Source organism: Oncorhynchus nerka, linkage group LG10 (genome assembly GCF_034236695.1).
Source record: "Oncorhynchus nerka isolate Pitt River linkage group LG10, Oner_Uvic_2.0, whole genome shotgun sequence".
In the NCBI taxonomy this organism is placed as follows: domain Eukaryota; kingdom Metazoa; phylum Chordata; class Actinopteri; order Salmoniformes; family Salmonidae; genus Oncorhynchus; species Oncorhynchus nerka.
This window is the reverse complement of record NC_088405.1, coordinates 33743278-33764067: the sequence shown is the minus strand read 5'-3', so window position 1 is coordinate 33764067 and position 20790 is coordinate 33743278. Positions and strand designations below refer to the sequence as shown.

General features: G+C 41.1%; 1 protein-coding gene and 1 long non-coding RNA gene across 2 annotated transcripts; both read right to left on the bottom strand.

Annotated features, from left to right (window-relative positions):
- Window positions 1–9963: 9963 nt before the first annotated feature.
- On the bottom strand, window positions 9964–11930 carry LOC115136352 (uncharacterized). The gene is made up of 4 exons (XR_003864596.2): window positions 11676–11930; window positions 10688–10801; window positions 10484–10560; window positions 9964–10277 (listed from the first exon to the last, which is right to left on the bottom strand). It is a non-coding gene; the product is annotated as an uncharacterized LOC115136352 (long non-coding RNA).
- Window positions 11931–18423: 6493 nt separating this feature from the next.
- Window positions 18424–19913, bottom strand: lbx1a (ladybird homeobox 1a). Its single transcript, XM_029671941.2, has 2 exons — window positions 19598–19913; window positions 18424–18908 (listed from the first exon to the last, which is right to left on the bottom strand). The coding sequence occupies exons 1-2, from the start codon at window positions 19911–19913 to the stop codon at window positions 18424–18426; spliced, it is 801 nt and encodes a 266-aa protein (XP_029527801.1).
- Between the last annotated feature and the right edge of the window lie 877 nt (window positions 19914–20790).

Below are 20790 nucleotides of genomic sequence, written 5' to 3'. Positions count from 1 at the left end.
TCCTCCCATCTCCATCCCTTCCTCCCATCTCAATCCCTTCCTCCATCCATCCCTTCCTCCTCCATCCATCCCTTCCTCCATCCATCCCTCCATCCATCCCCTCCCATCTCCATCCCTTCCTCCCATCTCAATCCCTTCCCTTCCATCCCTTCCTCCCATCTCCATCCCTTCCTCCCATCTCATCCCTTCCTCCCATCTCAATCCCTTCCTCCCATCTCCATCCCTTCCTCCTCCATCCCTTCCTCCTCCATCCATCCCTCCCACCCATCTCCATCCCTTCCTCCCATCTCCATCCCTTCCTCCCATCTCCATCCCTTCCTCCCATCTCCATCCCTTCCTCCCATCTCCATCCCTTCGCCTGCTGCTGGCAGCATCTGAGTGAAAGTGTCCACCAAGAGGTTTAATTACTGTCTCCTCTTTCTCTCTTTCTCTCTTTCAGTCCCCCTCCTCCCCCTCTCCTGCCCTCTGCAAGATAGAGCTCAGTGTCAGAGGCCTTGACAGATGAAGACAGAGCACAGGTACCCCATAGATATGCATGCATACACACACACACACTTCCTGCCCCCCTCTCTGATTCCATTGTTACATGGGGAAACAGTCTGAGTGTTGTCCCAAGACAGAGTGAATGGTGAGGACTGAGATATAAATCAGAGTCAATGTTGAGTAAAGTTTAGATAAGAAAGTGCACACAGGAGAAGAGCTCATTCTAAACAGCACTTGGCCTGTAAGAGGCTAAAATACATCTCACCGTAGGTCCATTTGAAGTGTAGTATACAGTGGTGCATCAATGGACAGCATAACAAATACAGAACCTCACACAGTTACATGATCTGATACTGTACACATAAATACACACCAACTCAGCTTTAAATCCCACAACTGTAACCAAAACCCCCAAACCCACAACCGCATAATCATATATTCAAACCTACACACTCAACATCCAGACAATAATAACACATATCAACCCAATAAACAATACCACACAGCAATTCATTATTGTCTAGCATTTTTTGCGTTGAATTCGGTAGATAATAGTTTTTTTTTTATGTTGCTTTCTGCTATTTCGCTTGAGATTCCTTCCTCAACTGTCCCTCATCACAAGAATATAAAAACATTACAGTACAAAAAAGTCATCTTTATTTGTCATATTGACGTAATGAAAGATATGTATTGTTTTTCCTTGTAAATATCCATATCAATTATTCAATATGCAGACAAATGAAATGTGATACAGAGTAATATCTTCTCACAAGGCACTGCATGAATCACATTTCCGTGTATTCATGTGAACAAGAATGAGACATTATAATAGAGCTCCTAATGCATGTGTTTTGTTGGATCTTTATATCGTGTTATGAATCCTATGTGTTTGTGTCTGTAACTGATGAAAATATGCCCTCTACTTCCCTCTGGTGGAGAGAAAGAGCAGAAAACAAACAGACAGGGTTTTATATGAGCACATCTTGAGCAGGATACCCAAACACAAGCACAGATATACTGTAGGTCACGTCTTTATTTAGCCTTATAAGTACTTTTAAAACCTTTCCATTTACATGAAAAGTCAAGTTTGTGGTTGCTTTCTGGTACCTATAAAGTAAAATAAAGAGTCATATAAAATAGATACGCACAGTGTCACAGACACGCATGCACTACTGAGTGTGTGTGTGCGGGCATGTGTGAGAGAGTGTCTGACAGGCCATTACTGCAGACAGGTCCATAAACTCAGTGAGATAAGTAAGAGCTGCTGCTGAAATGGCTTGTGTCAGCTGCCACTGACTGTGTGTGCGCGGTCACTGTCCAGCAGTGAAGCAGGGGCCTGGCAGGCATTTAGCAGGTATCACCTCTATTTTATTTATTTAACCAGGCAAGTCAGTTAAGAACAAATTCTTATGTGGGTTAGCTGACTTGTTCAGGGGCAGAATGACGGATTTTTTCCGTTGTCAGCTCGGGGATTCGATCTAGAAACCTTTCAGTTACTGGCCCAACGCTCTAACCACTAGGCTACCTGCCACCCCCGTATGTCCCAAGTGAGTCTCTATGTCTCTGATTCTGTGCCTGAGTGTGTTTGTGCATAAACGTATCTCTATGTTTCCAAGAGAGACTGTCTTTGTTTGTCAGTCTTCATGCGTCTGTATCTGCATTCACCTGCGACGTGGGGCTTTGCCTGCATCTCTCTGAGATGCTCTCTGTGTTTGTGTACTCTGTCCAGAGGATCGTCTGTCCACACAGTGGTTATCTCTGAGCTGTTCTCCAGACACTCCAACTGTCAGCAGGCCTGGACATACCACAGCCCCCCCCCCCTAGGGCACACAACACACAAACGTGTCTTTTTGTCCTATTTATCTTCTATCTTGCTGCGTGTGAATGCTCCATGAACAGAATGAATTATTTATTAACAACAACTTTTTTTTTTATGATACAGGAAGATTATGTTAAGATGAAAGGTTTTCAAGATAAAAAGCATACTGTGTGTACATTTTTTTTTAAAGAATTGTAGAATCATAATGCTGCACATGAGTGGTTCCCACATTTTTTTGGTCAGCGACCCCATTTTTATATTTAAAAAAAGCTGCGACACAACCATGTAAAAAAAGTGATGTCATCAACTGTCAATGTTAACTTTTTTAATTGGGGCCTATGACAATCTATTACAAATCAGTCTGACAGTACTTTTGACAGTATTTCAAGCTGAATTAAGTATGGTTTGAAGTGACTAAAATGCGTCAGAAAGGTATTGGGAAGTTCAGAAGATCATCAGGGGATAATTATTTTTATCTTCTGTGTAGAAAACAACATAATCATTGATTTAGTGACTGGTCTTGTCCACACTGTTCTAATGAGGCTTGTAGGCATTGTAGAGAGAAACAGAATGCAAATAAGTGTTCCTGAGAGTCCTGTCTTTCAGTGATGGGGTCATAATTTGTACGAAGCAAACACAAACCGCTCTGTTATTACAACCGCATCGTGCAAATGTTCTAATCAGTCTGTGTACAGCATCCATGCTGGTTGTTGTGTTTCTGGGTGCACCCATATCCAAGCCCGCCTAGCCGTCCGGCGGGCCCAGTACTTCCCGGCCTTGGAAAATCCCTTTACGCCACGGGCTTCAGCGTGCTTTGTCAGGTCTCGCTGAGTGCCCTGTGTGTCCTGATAGGACCCAGACCCCCCCCCCCCCTTTCGTCTATATTGTGTTGGTATCATGTTTGCTGTCACTGTACTGTTGTTGTCTTTGTGAATTTTTCTTTTACAATTATAATGAGAAAATCATGTTATTTTCCAACTCCGGAGGATGCGGTCATATCAATTTAGATTATGTTTAAGTACTTTATTTCAAGATATAGTTCTATGCATTTGGTATGAGAGTAAAAGGCTCTGCATGGTCAATCCGGCATCTGTATTGGCCTTGCAGCATTTACGATGATATGGCCTCAGAAGAGGTCAGGGCATTCATACTTCTTGAGTTTATGGAGCAGCACAGAGCTGATGTGAAGGAAGTTGTCAAGGAAGTGAATTTGTGTTTATACAGGACCTCACGCCCTCACCTACCGTCAACCAATCATGTCAACGTGGAGCTTTACTGAGCCCTCAGCGTTGTTAAAACATTTGGGAGGAAAACAGCAATGTGGTACAAAGCTCAATTTGGCCTCTCCATGACTCTAAAGGCTCCGCAATTGCTTCACACCCTCAATAAGGAGCCTCCGACCACATTTCCAGATCAAGCATAAATTGGCTTTAAAGAACCCAATTCCCCTGAAAGCAGAACCATTGAGCATTCCTTGAATCATTCCTTTAGAAAGGATGGAGTGATGAACATAATTCACAACAAGGTGGCAGTAGAGACACGTCAATTGATTGCAGTATCTGAGAGCCCATATAACGTGAACATCACCATCTCTTGTCACATGGGGGCACCAGTAACTTTAGATGAAACACTAGGCTAGGGTCAAACATTTTAGTCTGAAGGCAGGGGATGTCACTGAAGACCAATGAACAGTAATTGAGTAACCATAAACACTCACCGAATGACAGCTATGTCATCAGTTAACTGAGGTGGCAAGTCAGTAATGAAGATGCTTAGAGAAAAGTACACTGATGACACCTCTGAGGCTTCGACATACGCACAAACACACTCGCACCCTCACTCACACACACACACACACACACACAGATATTCATAATAATACAGATATTCATCTGTTGGTCACAGTTAGCTTTAAAAAAAGGTAGGGGCGTGGATCAGAAAATCAGTCAGTATCTGGTGTGACCACCATTTGCCTCATGCAGTGCAACACATCTTGTTCGCATAGAGTTGATCAGGCTGTTGATTGTGGCCTGTGGAATGTTGTCCCACTCCTCTTCAATGGCTGTGCGAAGTTGCTGGATATTGGCAAGAACTGGAACCTGCTGTCGTACAAGTCGATCCAGAGCATCCCAAACAGGCTCAATGGGTGACATGTCTGGTACGTATGCAGACCATGGAAGAACTGGGACATTTTCAGCTTCCAGGAATTGTGTACAAATCCTTGCAACATGGGGCCGTGCATTATCATGCTGAAACATAAGGTGATGGCCGGCGGATGAATGGCACGAAAATGGGCCTCAGGATCTCGTCACCGTATCTCTGTGCGTTTAAATTGCCATCAATAAAATGCAGTTTTGAACAAATTAATTTCTTACAAAATAAAGGAGAAGCAAGTGAGGAAAGGAGAGAGAGAGAGAGCGAGAGACATATATTTCACTTTCACTTTCACAGACCTACTCAAACACCCTGCTCAAACAGACAGGGATGCAATTGTCAAAGCTAAAATACCACCACTGCAGGATGAATAATTCAACTCGCCCCTGCCTACCCAATGGCAGGTCCGTTTCAATCTTCATGAATCCCTACAGATCTGATAGATGCCGCTCTGCCATACCACTGAGCTATATACAGCTAAGGACTGTTCCTCAAGCTCAACAGCAAGGGTCTTACAGTAAAGTAGGCTATCCCTGGAGTCGAGTGCCTACGCTCCCTTACCCTGAACCTATAAACCCGGTGCCTTCTCAGGTTTGTCTGGGCCATAGCTTCCGCAGACTATGAGCAGGTTGCCCTCCTGTGGGTTGGCTTGACCCCAGAGACACCCCTCTCTACGAATCTTACCAATGCACTTAGTACCTATAGTTGGGTCTAAGGTTAGATTCCTTTATACCAGCCACTCGGGTTCCCAATAGACTCACTAACCAGATGCTAATAATCCTCAATTAATCAAGTCTATTTCGGAATCCTAGAGTAAAATGACATGCGGTTGTATGACTCTGATGACACAGGGTTTCAGAACAATAAAGCAAGTTTATTCAAAATTCCAGAAACAGGCATAAAAAAATCACAGATCAACCAATCAAACACAAATCCATGTCACCAGTCAATGATAAGCCAACATCGACAATACATTATATTGATGGACCCCTTCATCGCCAGTACAATATTTTTGTCTGTTACAATTTTATGAGAAGCACAATATTTAACAACAAGAAAAACAGGCTCTTAACTTCTACAACGTTATAAACAGCGTTTTGGCTCTCCCTTTAGGATGATCAGTCCCTCAGATGGTGTCTAAAAACAAATACTTTAACACAATTCTATCAATGAGGTAACCTTAAGGGTTCCTGGCCGCTCTGATCAGGGGATTTCCAATGCAAGTTAGCACCCTTAGTACACTCCATTATCATTTACTTTTAATCCATTCATTCTTATACTTTTATTTTTAAACATTAACATTCCCTACTCCGCTCAATTATAATCCCACTCTAACCTAATTTATATCTCCCCTTACATCCTAAACATCCAGCATTTTAAACACTTCAACATGATACCCTTTCATCCTTATAACATGTTATTATCAACCTCCTACAGGCCATAAAGCCATGTCCTTTAAATCAAATAAACATAGTCTACATGCATCGCAACTTAAAGCAACCAACATTATAACATTCTTAATGCTTTCACTGCGTTAGTTTAATCACCCTTCAATATCTCCCACTGTATGTTGCCCCATTCTTTCAACATTTAACATATTTAACCTTCAATTATTATCTTAATAAATTCCATTCATTTCTTCTTCTTTTCTTTCATCAATGCCAATTCTCTCTCAATGTTCATTCTTCTTTGTGCTCCATGTGTGAGTGAAAGTGAAACTTCATAAGTGCGTGTATGGGTGTATGAAAGTGTGTCTCTAAAATGTACTTTTGTCACAATGTCAGCTAGCTGGCTATGGCTATCCAACACTGGAACTTTTCCAAGTCAAAGTAAGCTTTTCGTTTTATGAATTTATTGCCACCTGTGTAACTGCTAAACTGCTTGCTGTACACTGCACTGCATGATTATAGTGGGTTTATTAACGAGTTACTTCTAGTAGCTAGCGATGCTGACTATGACGTGTTAGCTAATATGGTGACAACGATGTAGGCGGTGCGTAGCGGTTAGCAGTTAAGGTATGAAGGTATTGGCTTGGAATGTTTGTTTTTTTGTACCCCTTTTTTCGTGGTATCCAATTGGTAGTTAAAGTCTTCTCCCATCGCTGCAACTCCCGTCCGGAGAGGCAAAGGTTGAGAGCCGTGCGTCCTCCGAAACACTACCCAGACAAGCCGTACTGCTTCTTGACACAATGCCTGCTTAACCCGGAAGCCAGCCACACCAATGTATCGGAGGAAACACAGTACACCTGGTGAACGTGTCATTGTGCACTGTGCCCGGCCTGCCACAGGAGTCGCTAGAGCGCGATGGGACAAGAACATCCCTGCCGGCCAAACCCTCCCCTAACCCGGACGACGCTGGGCCAATTGTGCACCGCCCCATGGGCCTCCAGGTTGCAGCCGGCTGCGACAGAGCCTGGACTCAAACCAGGATCTCTAGTGGCACAGTTATTAATGCGATGCAGTGGCTTTGACCACTGCGCCACTCGGGAGACCCTTGTAAAGATTTTTTTACCTGGTCACAGACAGCTGTTGTATTGTGCACTGAAGTCCACAAGCGAAGGAAAAAGGTGAGAAGAGGAGAGCGTGTAGATGCGAGAAGGAATTATACAACAAGCAAATTATCATGCTGTTTGTACAGTGCCTGTACAGTGCCTGTATTCACACCCCTTGACTTTTACCACAATTTGTTACGTTACAGCCTTGTCCTAAAATTGATTAAATAAAAAACAATCCTCAGCAATCTACACACAAGTATTCAGACCCTTTGCTGTGACACTCGAAAAGTCTCTTCCTAGAGCTGGCCGCCTGCAAAACTGAGTAATGGGGGAGAAGGGTCTTGGTCAGAGAGCTGACCAGAGTTCCTCTGTGGAGATGGGAGAAGCTTCCAGAAGGACAACCATCTCTGCAACACTCCACTGATCAGGCCTTTATGGAAGAGTGACCAGTCAGAAGCCACTCCTCAGTAAAAGGCACATGACAGACCGCTTGGAGATAGTTCGAATAGAAACTCTTGTTTGCAACTGTTGGACTAATGATTACACCCTAGATCAGCTAGACGCGGGCAGGAGAGTGTACAAGGCGGTATTGAATGTGTCACTTGTCTGTCACCTTGATTACTACATTTTTTCTCTTGACCTGTGCACGTATCTTGCACATTTTCATTCGTAGGCTAGGTTGTAGCAACCTTGCTATTGTTATGGGAAAATGTTGATGATCAAATAGTAGCCTAAACCTATCGATGTTACATTGAGCTGGGTGAATGGAATATGAATTACAGTCATCCAATGTGCTGCTGTAATAGAAATATGGCCATACTCAGAATCAAAATGTGTCCCCCCTCATCTTAAACGGCACAGACCACCACTGTACTGTATGCATTGTACAGCGTTGCCTATGGATCTTGGGCCCATGAAATGTTCACAACTGAAGATTATACACAAATATTAGTGTCGTAGCTCTTATTGCAGGACTTTTACTGTGGGAAATCACATCACCATTCAACCTATTGTGTGTCATGTGCATGTTGAACATTAATATTGCAATGTACAGCTTTACCTATGGATCTTTGTTCCAGGAAATGGGATATCAGCCCAGAACATAACTGTGAAGAAATTACACAAATATTGGCATCGTAGCTCATATTGCAGGACTTTGACTGTAGGAAGTCACCTCACCAGCCAGTTTATTGAGCGTATTGGACATTCATATTGCAATGTACAGCCTTGCCTATGGATATTGGGTCCATGAAAGGGGGTATCAGCCTACTCAGTGACACCCACAGAATACAACTGTACAGATCCTCTCAAGCTCTGTCAGGTTGGATGGGGAGCATTGCTGCACAGCTATTTTCAGGTCTCTCCAGAGATGTTAGATCGGGTTCAAGTCCGTGCTCTGGCTGGGTCACTCAAGGACATTAAGAGACTTGTCCTGAAGCCACTCCTGCGTTGTCTTGGCTGTGTGCTTAGGGTCGTTGTCCTGTTGGAAGGTGAACCTTCACCCCAGTCTGAGGTCCTGAGCGGTCTGGAGCAGGTTTTCATCAAGGATCTCTCTGTACTTTTCTCCGTTCATCTTTTCCATGATCCTGACTAGTCTCCCAGTCCCTACTGCTGAAAAACTTCCCCACAGCATGATGTTGCGGCCACCATGCTTCACCGTAGGGATGGTGCCAGGATTCCTCCAGACGTGACGCTTGGCATTCAGGCCAGCATTCAGGCCATAGAGTTCAATCTTGGATTCATCAGACCAGAGAATCTTGTTTCTTATGGTCTGAGAGTCTTTAGATGCCTTTTGGCAAACTCCAATGCTGGAGAAATGTTTTGGTACCCTTCCCCAGATCTCAGTCTCGACACAATCCTGTCTCGGAGCTCCACGGACAATTCCTTCAACCTCATGGCTTGTTTTTTGCTCGGACATGCACTGTCAACTGTAGGACCTTATTGCGCACAAGTGTATTAAGTTTTTGTCAAATTGTGTTGTTTCCCTGCCTGTTTATTGATGTATGCATTTGTGAGCTAAAGTTGGCAAGAAAATAACCTCCAAATTTGACTACAAATAGGCTGTGTTGTTTTCATATAATATGGCTAAGTAGGGGGTTTGTGCACATTTACATGAGTGTTTCATTAGCTAGTTAGCTAAGTTACTGACTGACTAAGCTAATTATTATTCATGTTTTTGTTGCATTTCAGGTGGAGTGGCATTGCTAACAGGCCAGCATGCTGACAGGGCAGGGCCCATATTCACAAAGAATCTCAGATTTGAAGTATTGATTTTAGGATCAATTTTGCCTTCACACTGAGTACAATTACATTGACACGGTGGAGGTTATCCTAGATCAATATGACTACTCTGAGACGCTTTGTGAATATGGCCCTGGAAGAAAGCTGTTGCCCAATACCTTGCCACAGGACCCTAGGGCAGGGGTAGGCAACCCTGTTCCTGGAGTGCCGCAGATACTGCAGGATTTTGTTCCGACCAGGCAACACACTAGGGGTGCGTATCAGTTCGCTTGAACGTTTGCTACGTTACGGAGCAGTTTGTACTGAACGCCACGTTTTCCCAAAAAGTTCAACAGACTTTGAGATACGTTTGCTCCATTCGGAGGGTGTGCCGGGTGTGGCTTGAAGCAATGAGTGATGTATTTAAAGGGCAGAGTCGCATTTTCAACCCACAACCCAACCCATCCATGTTTTTCAACTGATTGTTCAGTAAAGCCCTGTTTCTGGGGGGGGGGGGGTTTACTACATGATTCCATATATGTTATTTAATAGTTTTGGTATCTTCACTATTATTCTAAATATTAAAAATAAAGAAAAACCCTTGTATGAGTAGGTTTGCCCAAAATTTTGACTGGTACTGTATATAAGCACTCAAATTCATACAACTGGTCTGGACAGAATCATTGACTTATTTTCACTTTTTCTACTTGTCCAATTCTTCAATCTTATCTGGGATATATATTTTAGTTGACACACCTGTGTGATGTATCTGATATACATTAATAAACATTCATTCACCCTGGACATGCATTTAATTTAGACCTTTTGAATCGCAAGCTCCAAGTGTTGTCTTTGTGTTTAAGTTACCACAGAAGTTAGTCAAAGTTAGTGTGAAGACCTACATGACAAACATTCTATGAAAGTTATTGTTTTGTAATCTAACAATACAATTGAAATGAGTTTATAAAAACGTTACTCCATTTAGTCATCCAAAAAACGTGGCCTTTGAAAGCCTTGATAGTTGTCTCCTTCCTCTGGGAACTGTCAGCATATAGCTGACAACAGGGTGGCTGGTTTTTTAAGTGTTCCATGGCCCAGCAGACTCACCTGGGGATGGACACATGTTAGCTTTGATAAATGTCTGGAAGATTTTTACAGGGAGGAGAGAGCATGAGTTTTGGCATGAGTACAGTAAATCCAATCCAGCTAGTGGCCCTGGATAATATGCTACAATATGTTGTCACACAGGCAGACTGCCATGATGAAGCAGGTTTACATTGTGAATCAAGTATACTATTATGATTGTCGCTTACTTGTCTGTGCTCTGGAGAGATTGCATGTAGTTGGTCAGAAGGCTCTGTAGGTCCCAGGACCATTCTGTCTCTAGCACCTGGAGAGAGACAGATAGCATTAGTGAGTGCTAGAAAGAGAGAGGGCCCTCACCCCTGACCACCTACTGGCCCAGGGCCTCCTCCCTAGTATCATGCAATGTAAAGGAAAATAATCATATGACTTACGGACACAGAGTGTTCCATGTTCTTGCTGGTAGCAAGCCTCCACCCGGATGCAGAGAAATATCCTGACTTGTAGTATGGTATCTCCCCCAGGCTCCAAGAAATCAAATGACAAACCTTCAGAGATTAACAAAAGAAAATGGTACCTGTATTTACTGTAGGATTCATGTATGAGTTGGTCTACTTTTACATTCATGTCTTTAAAATGGCAACAATAGATCTGAAAGTATACATGCCATTTTGTGATAACAGCTATGTATCACAACCGTCCATGATTGAGAGTCCCATAGGAAGGTGCACAATTGGCTCAGCGTCGTCCGGGTTGGGGTTTGCCCGGGGTAGGCCGCAATTGTAAATAAGAATATGTTCTTAAGTTCTTATCTGACTTGCCTAGTTAAATAAAGGTTCAATTAAAAATAACAAATAATGAAAACATGTACATTTATTGTTTGCTAAGATACTATTTATATTACGGCACCACGTCTCATCTCACAAACAATTGCTAAGGTGAACAGCAAATTCCACTATTGTGGCTAGCCTCACATAGGTGACTTATTCCATCATGACAACATGCGCCTCCTTATTTTACGGTAGTTAGCTAGCTGCTAGTGTAGATGCCTGTGATTGTTGAGACCTAATTTTGCAAACAATCTGCTTCAAAGATGGATGATGTCAAGAATTAGCCAAGGTATCTAACTAAATGACAACCCTATTAATTAGGTATCCACTCGATTACTTAATAAATGATCAAGCTAGCGTGTGCTGGCGAACATGCATTGCTTCTGACACCTGCCAGGAACCTGACAGATATGTAGTTAGCATAGCTAGCTAGATAATAATGGTTTATGATAACTGCCGTTTTGTTCATTATCTAGCTAGCTAGCTAGCTAAGTGTAAAACTGAGAGTCTGCCTGTAAAACATAGCTAGCCACATCAATTTTAGCAGTTGTAGATCAGCTAGCTAGCTTGATAATCAGTAACATTAGCTTACTATGTTTTTCTAGCCAACTGGACATTCCCCTTGCCCATCCCGGTCAATATTTTTGCATACTCCCGTCTCTTGGCCTTCTTCTAGGTTCAAAACTATATGGCTGTAGTCCGGTGCCTTATTGTCAAAAGCGACCCACTCTCAACACAGCCACCTGGTGCAGGCAGGCAGTCAATGGCTCAGTGTTCCAAAACTGTTCACCTGTTTCTACATCGAGCAAGGACAATGTTCCATTTGTTGTTTTTGTGTGTTTTTATGGTGTGCGTGTGGCACAGCAGCAAATAATAGTTGATCTCCTATTTCCAAAACAATGTGACATCTCAAATTGAAACATAGCTATATATATATATTTTTTATTTATTTATTTACCTTTATTTTACTAGGCAAGTCAGTTAAGAACAAATTCTTATTTTCAATGACGGCCTAGGAACAGTGGATTAACTGCCTGTTCAGGGGCAGAACGACAGCTTTTGTACCTTGTCAGCTCGGGGATTTGAACTTACAACCTTTTGGTTACTAGTCGCCCCTCTAGCCACACATTATTATTTGGGGAGTGCTAAATGTGAAACATGGCCTTTAAACTTTGAACACCTTTCTGTTATACTGAACGTAGCCCAGGCAAATGCAATCGAACAACGCGTCGTGGCATTGATCAACAAATGGTGTGTTAGTACCACCCACAGACATTTGCTTGACACCCCCTCATTATCATATTGGAGGAAGAAATACAGAAATAAGAAATAATATAAATGAATTAAAGTGGGATTAAATATTTAAATAATTATTTACCTATCTGTGTGCGCATTCATTCATCCATTTATGTATTTATCTATTTATGTGTGCATTTATTCATTTCATTCTAATTTCTAGGAGCGTGTATGTAACATAGATCTGTTCTATGTGCACTATTTCTATACTTCCCGTTCTTAAGTTTCATTTTTGCATCGTTTAATTTCAGTTTTGCACACCAGCTTTAGGCGAGCAATTTGAATTTGGACAACCAGGAAATGGGAGAGCGATTTCTGCATATTGTACCTTTAATACACACGTGTAGATATGTGAAATAGGACAAATATAAGCACCCACCAAATTATTATTACACATACACGCTCCCAGATACACTTACCAGCACAAATTTGGTGCACATTGGGTTACCAAGCAGGCCACAGCTCTCATATGTCTGAGTCAAAACAAAGAACTCAATATTGGAAATATAATTTAATGTGCGTTCATACATAATGATCTATCCTGATTCAATAACTTATACTCTTGTTTGTGAAGATGAGCAGGGGAGTGTATTAAATCGACATCACCGTTGGTTCTATAATTAATGCACATTTGGCAGTGATATAGCTGCAATTTGTGCCTCCTAACATAGCTAATGACTTTGTGTCTTGATGAACAGAGCTTTTCCCACATCTCTGCTGTTTCTGTGGAACTGAAGTCAATAACAAACCAATGTTGTTATGACTCTAATAACCCATCTCCTTACAGTAAGGAGTTTGGTTGATCTGCAGTCTGCACACGAGGAGACGTGATGTAAAGCCAGCTTTTGGATCGCCTGTCTGCATGTGAACTGTCTGACAATGCTAAATTGATTTAGACAGATATGCTTAAATGTCTTCTGAATCCAAAATCCTAGAGTAAACTGCCAACAGCAGCTGTGCTGGAGGAGCCATTCCAATGCATGTGGGGTAGAGACATTTGCCAGTGAGCAGAGTTTTGTTTATAAGCATCTACTAAAAATAATAGACGGATCTGAAAAGGTGTAATGAATATTGTTTTAAAGGTTTATTCATGACATGCTAGGTTTTGTCCGTAAGGTAAGAGTGCTTTCTTTTGATTATGTTCTATGTGGACAATGCAAGCAAGCTGGGGAGTAGGTATACTGTTGATTTGCCTGTAGTTGAGGCTCTTTGTTAAGTGATGTAGGTCTATGTGGCCTGTTTTTTTCCCCATTTTCAACTCAGTTTGCTGCACTGGAGGCTATTTTAGCAATTTTCCTGGAGCCTATATTTCTAACATTTTTTTATTTTCTTTGTAATCTTTCATTTCAATTGTATTTCCCTAACGTGCACACTAAATACAGTAGAGATCTTAAATGTGGACTTTTCTTTCATTCCATTCCAAAGTTGAAAACAGAAGTTTGGCCTATAGCTAGTTATTTCTAGCTATAGAGGCTACTTACGTTAGTGGTAACAAATGGTCTACACACACACACACACACAAAGTCTCTTTCCCCTCTTAAATCCTGGGCACTCTGACAGCACACATTAAGATCTGCCTTCTCAGCATGAACACATCATAAAAGTGGACAGGCAATTTCTGTTTTCACCAAATAGCCACGCGAGCTCGTTCTGCATCTCTGATTTTAATACACTCGACAAGCGGCTTAGCAGCGCTAAGGGAGAGTGAGCCGAGCCCGAGGGAGAGAAAGAGAGAGATCCGAGGGAGCGATTTTTGTGATATATGCCCCAATGCCCCTAAATCCATTTCTCCGTTTGAATTATCAACTAGAATTTGATTAATATGCAAATTCATGGCGAAAAGGCTCGTATAACTCTCTCAGTGGATAGTAATTAATCTCCGGTTAAAGTAATTTAATACATATATTCAGTTTTGTCAGCGACATGGTTAGTTCAATAGCCCGTAAAATTGAAGTTTGAAGTGTTAAGGGCCTCTATAGGAACGTTATAACTAAAACTTTCAAATGTACCCTCTTTAGTGATCAATCAAGCTTCCCCCCAGGTTAATCTAGCTAATTTCTCACATCAGATCATAATAGGGTGACACGCCATTGAGCCAAGAATCGACGATGTTTTTCTTCTTTCTTTCTTTCTTTATAATGTTATCCACTTGATCCTACACTGATGAAAAGCTATTTCAACCACTGAAAGGATTTTTTGTCCAGAATTGATTTGAAAAGGAAGAATGTAGATTATTTCCATTATCCACTAGGCCTACGATTATCCAAACTATGATTTGAATGTAAACGAAATATGTTCACAATTACGTACCTCAATAAAACAGGAAAAATATAAATAAAATAAAAAGACCACTGCTATCAGCGAAAGTGACATCTGTCCGCGTGATGGGCTACGTGAATTAAAAAAGGAGACTGGCTAAAAAGCTAAAGGAAAAAAGAAAATGGGCTTTGTTTAGCCCCACATAACTGTGGACACATTTCAAAGATTATTTCAAATCAAATGACAAATTATCGAGAGGGAGAGAGAGAGGGGAGGGGGAGTAAGGTGAGGAGGTGATGTAGTGGGGAGGAGAGGGGCGCAGACCCTATTGTTTCAGCAGAGACTCGTGCGTCAAACTTCAATTTTCCGGCCGATTGAACTAGTGATTTTTTTCTCTCTCCTGAGCTGAAATACATTTACAATTTGTGGATTAATTACCATATTGAAATATTGGGGATTGTGCTTATCTTCGCCACAACACCTCATAAAATAGGAACTGAGACCAGCACTGGAATAGCACACTTTGTACTGTACTGGTCACTATTTGGCCCTGTATTAAAGACATCCACATAAGAAACCACGAGGAGACAAGATATCTAAAGTTGGCCTACACTCAGAAAAAAGGGTTCTGGATAGAACCAAAAAGGGTTCTATGCTTGCTTCATATATGGCACCACTTAAGGTTCTATATAGAATCGAAATTGGTTCTATATAGAAATATGGAACCCAAGGGTTCTATAAGGAAACCAATTTTGGTTCAGTGAAGTAGAACCCCTGGGGTTCTGATCAAAGAACCCTACAAAAGGGGTGCCATATATGAAGCAAGCAATAGAACCCTTTTTGGTTCTATCCAGACCCTTTTTTCTAAGAGTGTAGGCTTCTCTACAAAAACAAGTGACGCTTCACTGTTCTAGGATATGCATGGCACGTCAAAATGCAGAAAAATAAGTCCCATAAACAAATCCTCCACCTCTTATACCTACCTCTGCCAATCAAAATTGAAATGTTGCTCTGTTAAATTAATAGAGCTGCATACAATATTAATAACGTAAAGAAATGAACTTTGTCCACACAGCTTCCACCATAATGTATGCCTGCAATGGTTCATTCACAAAAATAGCATATTCATCAATTAATTTTTTAACAAATGTATTGATAATAAATTGTTTTTGTGTAACTTGGTATTAATAAAATAATCTGACATTTACATTAACAAACGCAGGGCTTTAGCAGTTTAAATCAGCATCCTTGTTGGGACAAAGTACCATGTGCGCGAGTCATAGGCTTGCAGTCTCGAGCCTTTTCTGCCAGAGGGATATCATCTTGAGCAGAGAACATTTTTGCAGGGAAGGCGGCCTGCTTTCATTTCCATACTTTATAACCAATACTTATTGCAAAAGGAACAAATGAGGGAGCTTATTAACACAGCCCAATTAATGTCAACAATAGTAATTTAATAATAGAAACAATTATAATATAATTATTATAATATTCTCAAAAAGTGTGGTTATGTGGTTGTCATGTGGCGTTGCTACCATACTGTGTTGTCATGTGTTACTGCCGTGCTATGTTGTTGTCTCTCTTTATGTAGTGTTGTGGTGTCTCTCTTGTGATGATGTGTGTTTTGTCCTACATTTTTATTTTTAATCCCAGCCCCCGTCCTCGCAGGGGGCCTTTTGCCTTTTGGTAGGCCGTCATTGTAAATAAGAATTTGTTCTTAACTGGTTTGCCTAATTAAATAAAGGTTCAATTTAAAAAAAGAAAACTACTAACAACAATATAAACCGTAGCAATAAACTAATAATAAACTACTGATGATAAGAATAAATTAATTGTATGTTAATAATAATTATAATAACAATAATAATAATAATAACACTATTGTTGTCATTATTACTGTTATTATTATAGGTTATTATTAGTATTCCTATAATATAATATGGTAATGTGAATGTGGCTTGATTTACAATATATTTGAATTAAACTAGGCCTAATTGAAAACAATACATTTATAGTACTATATTATAGTAGCCTAGATAGTATTTTAGAGTACCATTTGTTGAAGAATTATCTTCAATGCTCAATCTTCCAAGTCGAGTTTTACATTAGTGCTTTTGTAAAAAGTATCTAACTCCATAATAAATTATTAACATCTTGGGGTCATATTATTGCGCTCTCAACTTCATTAAAAGTGCCATAGACAAAGGAAAAAAGGAGGTAGCTAACAGAAGAACACAAAACGATAAATCAAAGCCCTCCACCAATCGCACAAATGTCACCGTTTAAACATTAAGAGACTCCGCTATACTTCGCATGAAAAACACCCAGGCCACAAGATAAAATGCTGAAAGATCTATCGTGCAAAAAGCCAAACATATTATTTCTAGTCCCACACACAAACACAAAGCACAGACCAGCCCCTCTCCAGAATAAGATACTTCAATTGTGATGCATAGACTTGTTTAAAACGAGTCAAAAAAGCATCGACAGTGACAGCAATGAGCACAGATGCCCTCAGTAGCAGAGGGGCTATGTATGCATTACTGCCTTTGTAACAAAAATTAAGCTAACGGAGGGTTAAATCAATCCATCAAATTGACTGGAAATTGTGAGGAAAATTCAGAAACCATATGGCCTCCAAACGTTTGTATCTTTTTCTGTGTGTTGGGTCACGCTTGTCTCCGTATTGCACGCGGCTGGAGTCCGCCCATGCTCCATTGTGGCTGTCACACAGGGGAGCAGTGCTCATTTGTTCGCCGGTTTCACGCTTCTATGCCGAGAGTGAGCGAAAAATGCACAAACAGCATGGAGAAGCTGGCCCAGAACTCGACGTTTTTGTGCCTTCTTTTATGGCCTCGCTCTGTGCTCCAGATTGGCGTTTCTCACAAATTCTATTTGAGGAAATGAAAACACACGTCGCCGGGTCAGAAGGCAGGTTTTCAATGTGTTCAATGTGAAAGAGAAACGATACTTTGGCTTGAGGTGCAGCAATTTGATATTATGTAAAAACACAAATAAAATATAAAATATATCATTATAATAGGCTTGTAGAATGCTGATTGCAAAAAAATATGGAATTAAGGTCCCAAAATAATTTAATGTCTAGCTATGTTTCAATAAATGCTACTAAAATAAGTGGTCTATGAGGAATAGTGAGAAACGAAATGTTTTATTTTGAAATACATTACACTTTATACATTATGTTTAAAATGGTGTGCTGGCATTGAAAGGCACTTACAGGTTTGCAAACCATTATAAATATATTAAAATGTGACTGATATTACAAGCAACCAGATGGAATATGATTTATCTTTGATTATTATCTTAGAAAATGTCTTCCCATCGTTATCAAACTGTTTAAATATGTAGGCTTACGATATAGTTATAACACCTAGCATATGATGTGTGTTTTTCAATCTGAATGCCTCTGTGTAACATTCAAACCAACAGTCGTTTAAATTACAATTAAGTTAAACAAAATAAAACATGCATTGAAATGATTCATAGGTTGAGTTATTAGCTAGTGGTATTAACTCATACCGGGGAGATTGTGTGTGTGTGTGTGTGGGCAGATCATTTGTGGATAAAATACATATTGCTATTCTTTAAACTATTCCACGTTGGTTAAATGAATGGATGAATACAATAACTGTCTGCATCTGTTGTTGCATATAAGACACAGTCCATGCGATGCTAAGTGTTCTTCATAAAAGCCTCATGATGTGGTGCATAAATGGCACTTCAAACTTTAGTCGTGGTAAGAGGGAGATACAATGGTAAAATCCTCAGTCATCCACGTCAATCTCCTCATCCTCGGAGCAGCCCTTGCTGCTAGTATGGTCTGTATATGGCGACGAAGGGGAGGACAATAAGAGTTTGTTCGAGGCGTTGCGCTCATGGTTCGATAACGAGGGTGACTCAGATCTGTTAGGGCCCAGCGCCCCGTTAGCTGCGCATTTCTCCAGTTCGGCTAGTTTGGCCATCTTCTCAAACGACACGGTTCCCACGGCTTTGGCCGACTCCACGTCCGCCTTCATCTCCTCCAGGTCGCGTTTGAGCTTGGCGCGCCGGTTTTGGAACCAGGTGATGACCTGCGCGTTGGTGAGGCCGAGCTGCTGTGCTATCTGGTCGCGGTCAGCTGGACTCAGGTACTTCTGGTAAAGGAAGCGCTTTTCCAACTCGTAGATCTGGTGGTTGGTGAAGGCGGTGCGAGACTTCCGGCGCTTTTTGGGGTTATTCCGCGAACCGAATAGTGTCGTGCCGTCTCGGCCTGTGAGAGGATATATAGAGGATAGGGATGTTATCCTATAGGCATTTGGTGAATCACCAGGCATAATATCGCTCCAAGAAACCTTAGGGAAATAACTGCTAAAACAATAAGAGACCTATGCATGTATTTCTCCTCTAAAATCACCACCACCAACAACAACACCAATACTGTCAATAGTCTAAACGTATGGTAATAACAGACGATAATAATCAGGTGATACAATAGGCCTAATAAAAATAATAATCTTAAACGAAATATTAAATTAGTTTGCCTTATTATGTGGAGTATTATTTTGCTCCATGTTTATGCATAGGCTAATTATTCGTTTTTTTTTCATGGTGGAACTAGTCACATTTAATCTATTTTGTTCACATAAGAATAACCAATTCGATACACATATTTTGCAAAAATCCAGGATATATATTTTTCTAAGTTCCCTCTCAGTTTTAAGCTCTTTGGCAAGGCTCATTGTGCAAAAACATGTACCGTGCTTTTATTCAATACTCAAATGCTGAAAGAAATATGTGTGTGACCAGACCCACTGCAGGCATACACACACACACACCTGACATTCATTTATTTTTCGTTAGTTGAATTTGTAGTAGACCATAAGATGAATTACAATAGGCTACACAGTCTGCACATAATAACTAAATCGGCCAATTAAAGATCTGACTGTCCAGACTTACCCTCCGCCGCTTGAAGAACACTGACTTCGAGCCCTTTGAAGGTTTTGCTGGCGAGCTCCTCCAGAGCGCAGAGCGGGGAGGTTTGGGTGAAAAGGGCCCGGCTGGACAGGCTATGCCCTGAAGAGGACAGCTTCTCGCTGGAGGAGAGCAGGTGCGCCGTCCCGCAGCTAGAATAACTTCTCTTTACCGAGGGCTTGTTCAGGATGTCCTCTATACTGAATGGCGTCAGGGGCTTGTTGGAGTTGGCCGGCGGCGGAAGCTGGTCCAGCGCATTGCGTCTCCGGTCCTCCATAACCGTGGGATCTTTGGAGGTCATAGTAGTTTATCAGGTGACACTTCGGAGATTTGTTTATGCTCTGGTTATACTTCAAAAAAAGTATGTCTAAATGAAAAGTTGTGGGAAATGTGGAGAATGGAAATCCGATCACAGGTGCTTCTGCAACCGCATGTTGGTCGCTTTGCCGCAGGGTAGGGAGACTTTGAGTCCAGTTAAAGTCCCACTTCTCCTGTCTACTGTTACGGGGTGACGCACGAGCCACAACATGAAACCATCCGGTGGCCAGTGATTCCCAAAAAGCAGCCGCAATTGACCACCACTAACAAGTTATTGTAGATTGGAAGGTAATCAATTATGGACACTGACACACATGCACACACTCTCTCCCTCACTCTTTCTCTCCCCACTTTCTCTCTCTTTGTCACTCCTTGACTATGATGCGGTCCAGTGTAGGATTTAGCGTGAGCGAAGCAGCGGTAATTAGAGGGCATGGCCGGGGGAGGAGTCGAATTGGATTACTTAATGCTGTCACACTTTCGACTAATCAGCACTTCGTCGAAGTACATATTATACTTTTCTGTAGAATAGCCTATTTGGTTACCACGTAATGTAGCCTACGCATGAACAAAATATGTTGAACTATGTTCAGATCGAATTACCTTTTCTAAAATGCAGGATCATTTGCTTACAGTTACAATAGGCTAATGTATCTTATATATCTTATATATATATATATATATATATATATATATATATAAAAAAAACGTTTAAAAAAATTATATATATATATATATTATTTTTTAAACGTTTTTACTTGTAGCATAATTTTCGATATAGGAAGGAGACACGTGCACTGGCTATGTCTGTGCGTAAAAGTTGGTCTAGTGTAGGTATACCCTATGTTTTATAACGGTGT

Coding starts and splice junctions, on each gene's coding strand:
- lbx1a (XM_029671941.2), bottom strand. CDS start 19,913: ATGACCTCCAAAGATCCCACGGTTATGGAGGACCGGAGACGCAATGCG. Junction 18,909..19,597: donor TGTTCTTCAAGCGGCGGAGG/GTAAGTCTGGAC, acceptor ATCCTCTCACAG/GCCGAGACGGCACGACACTA.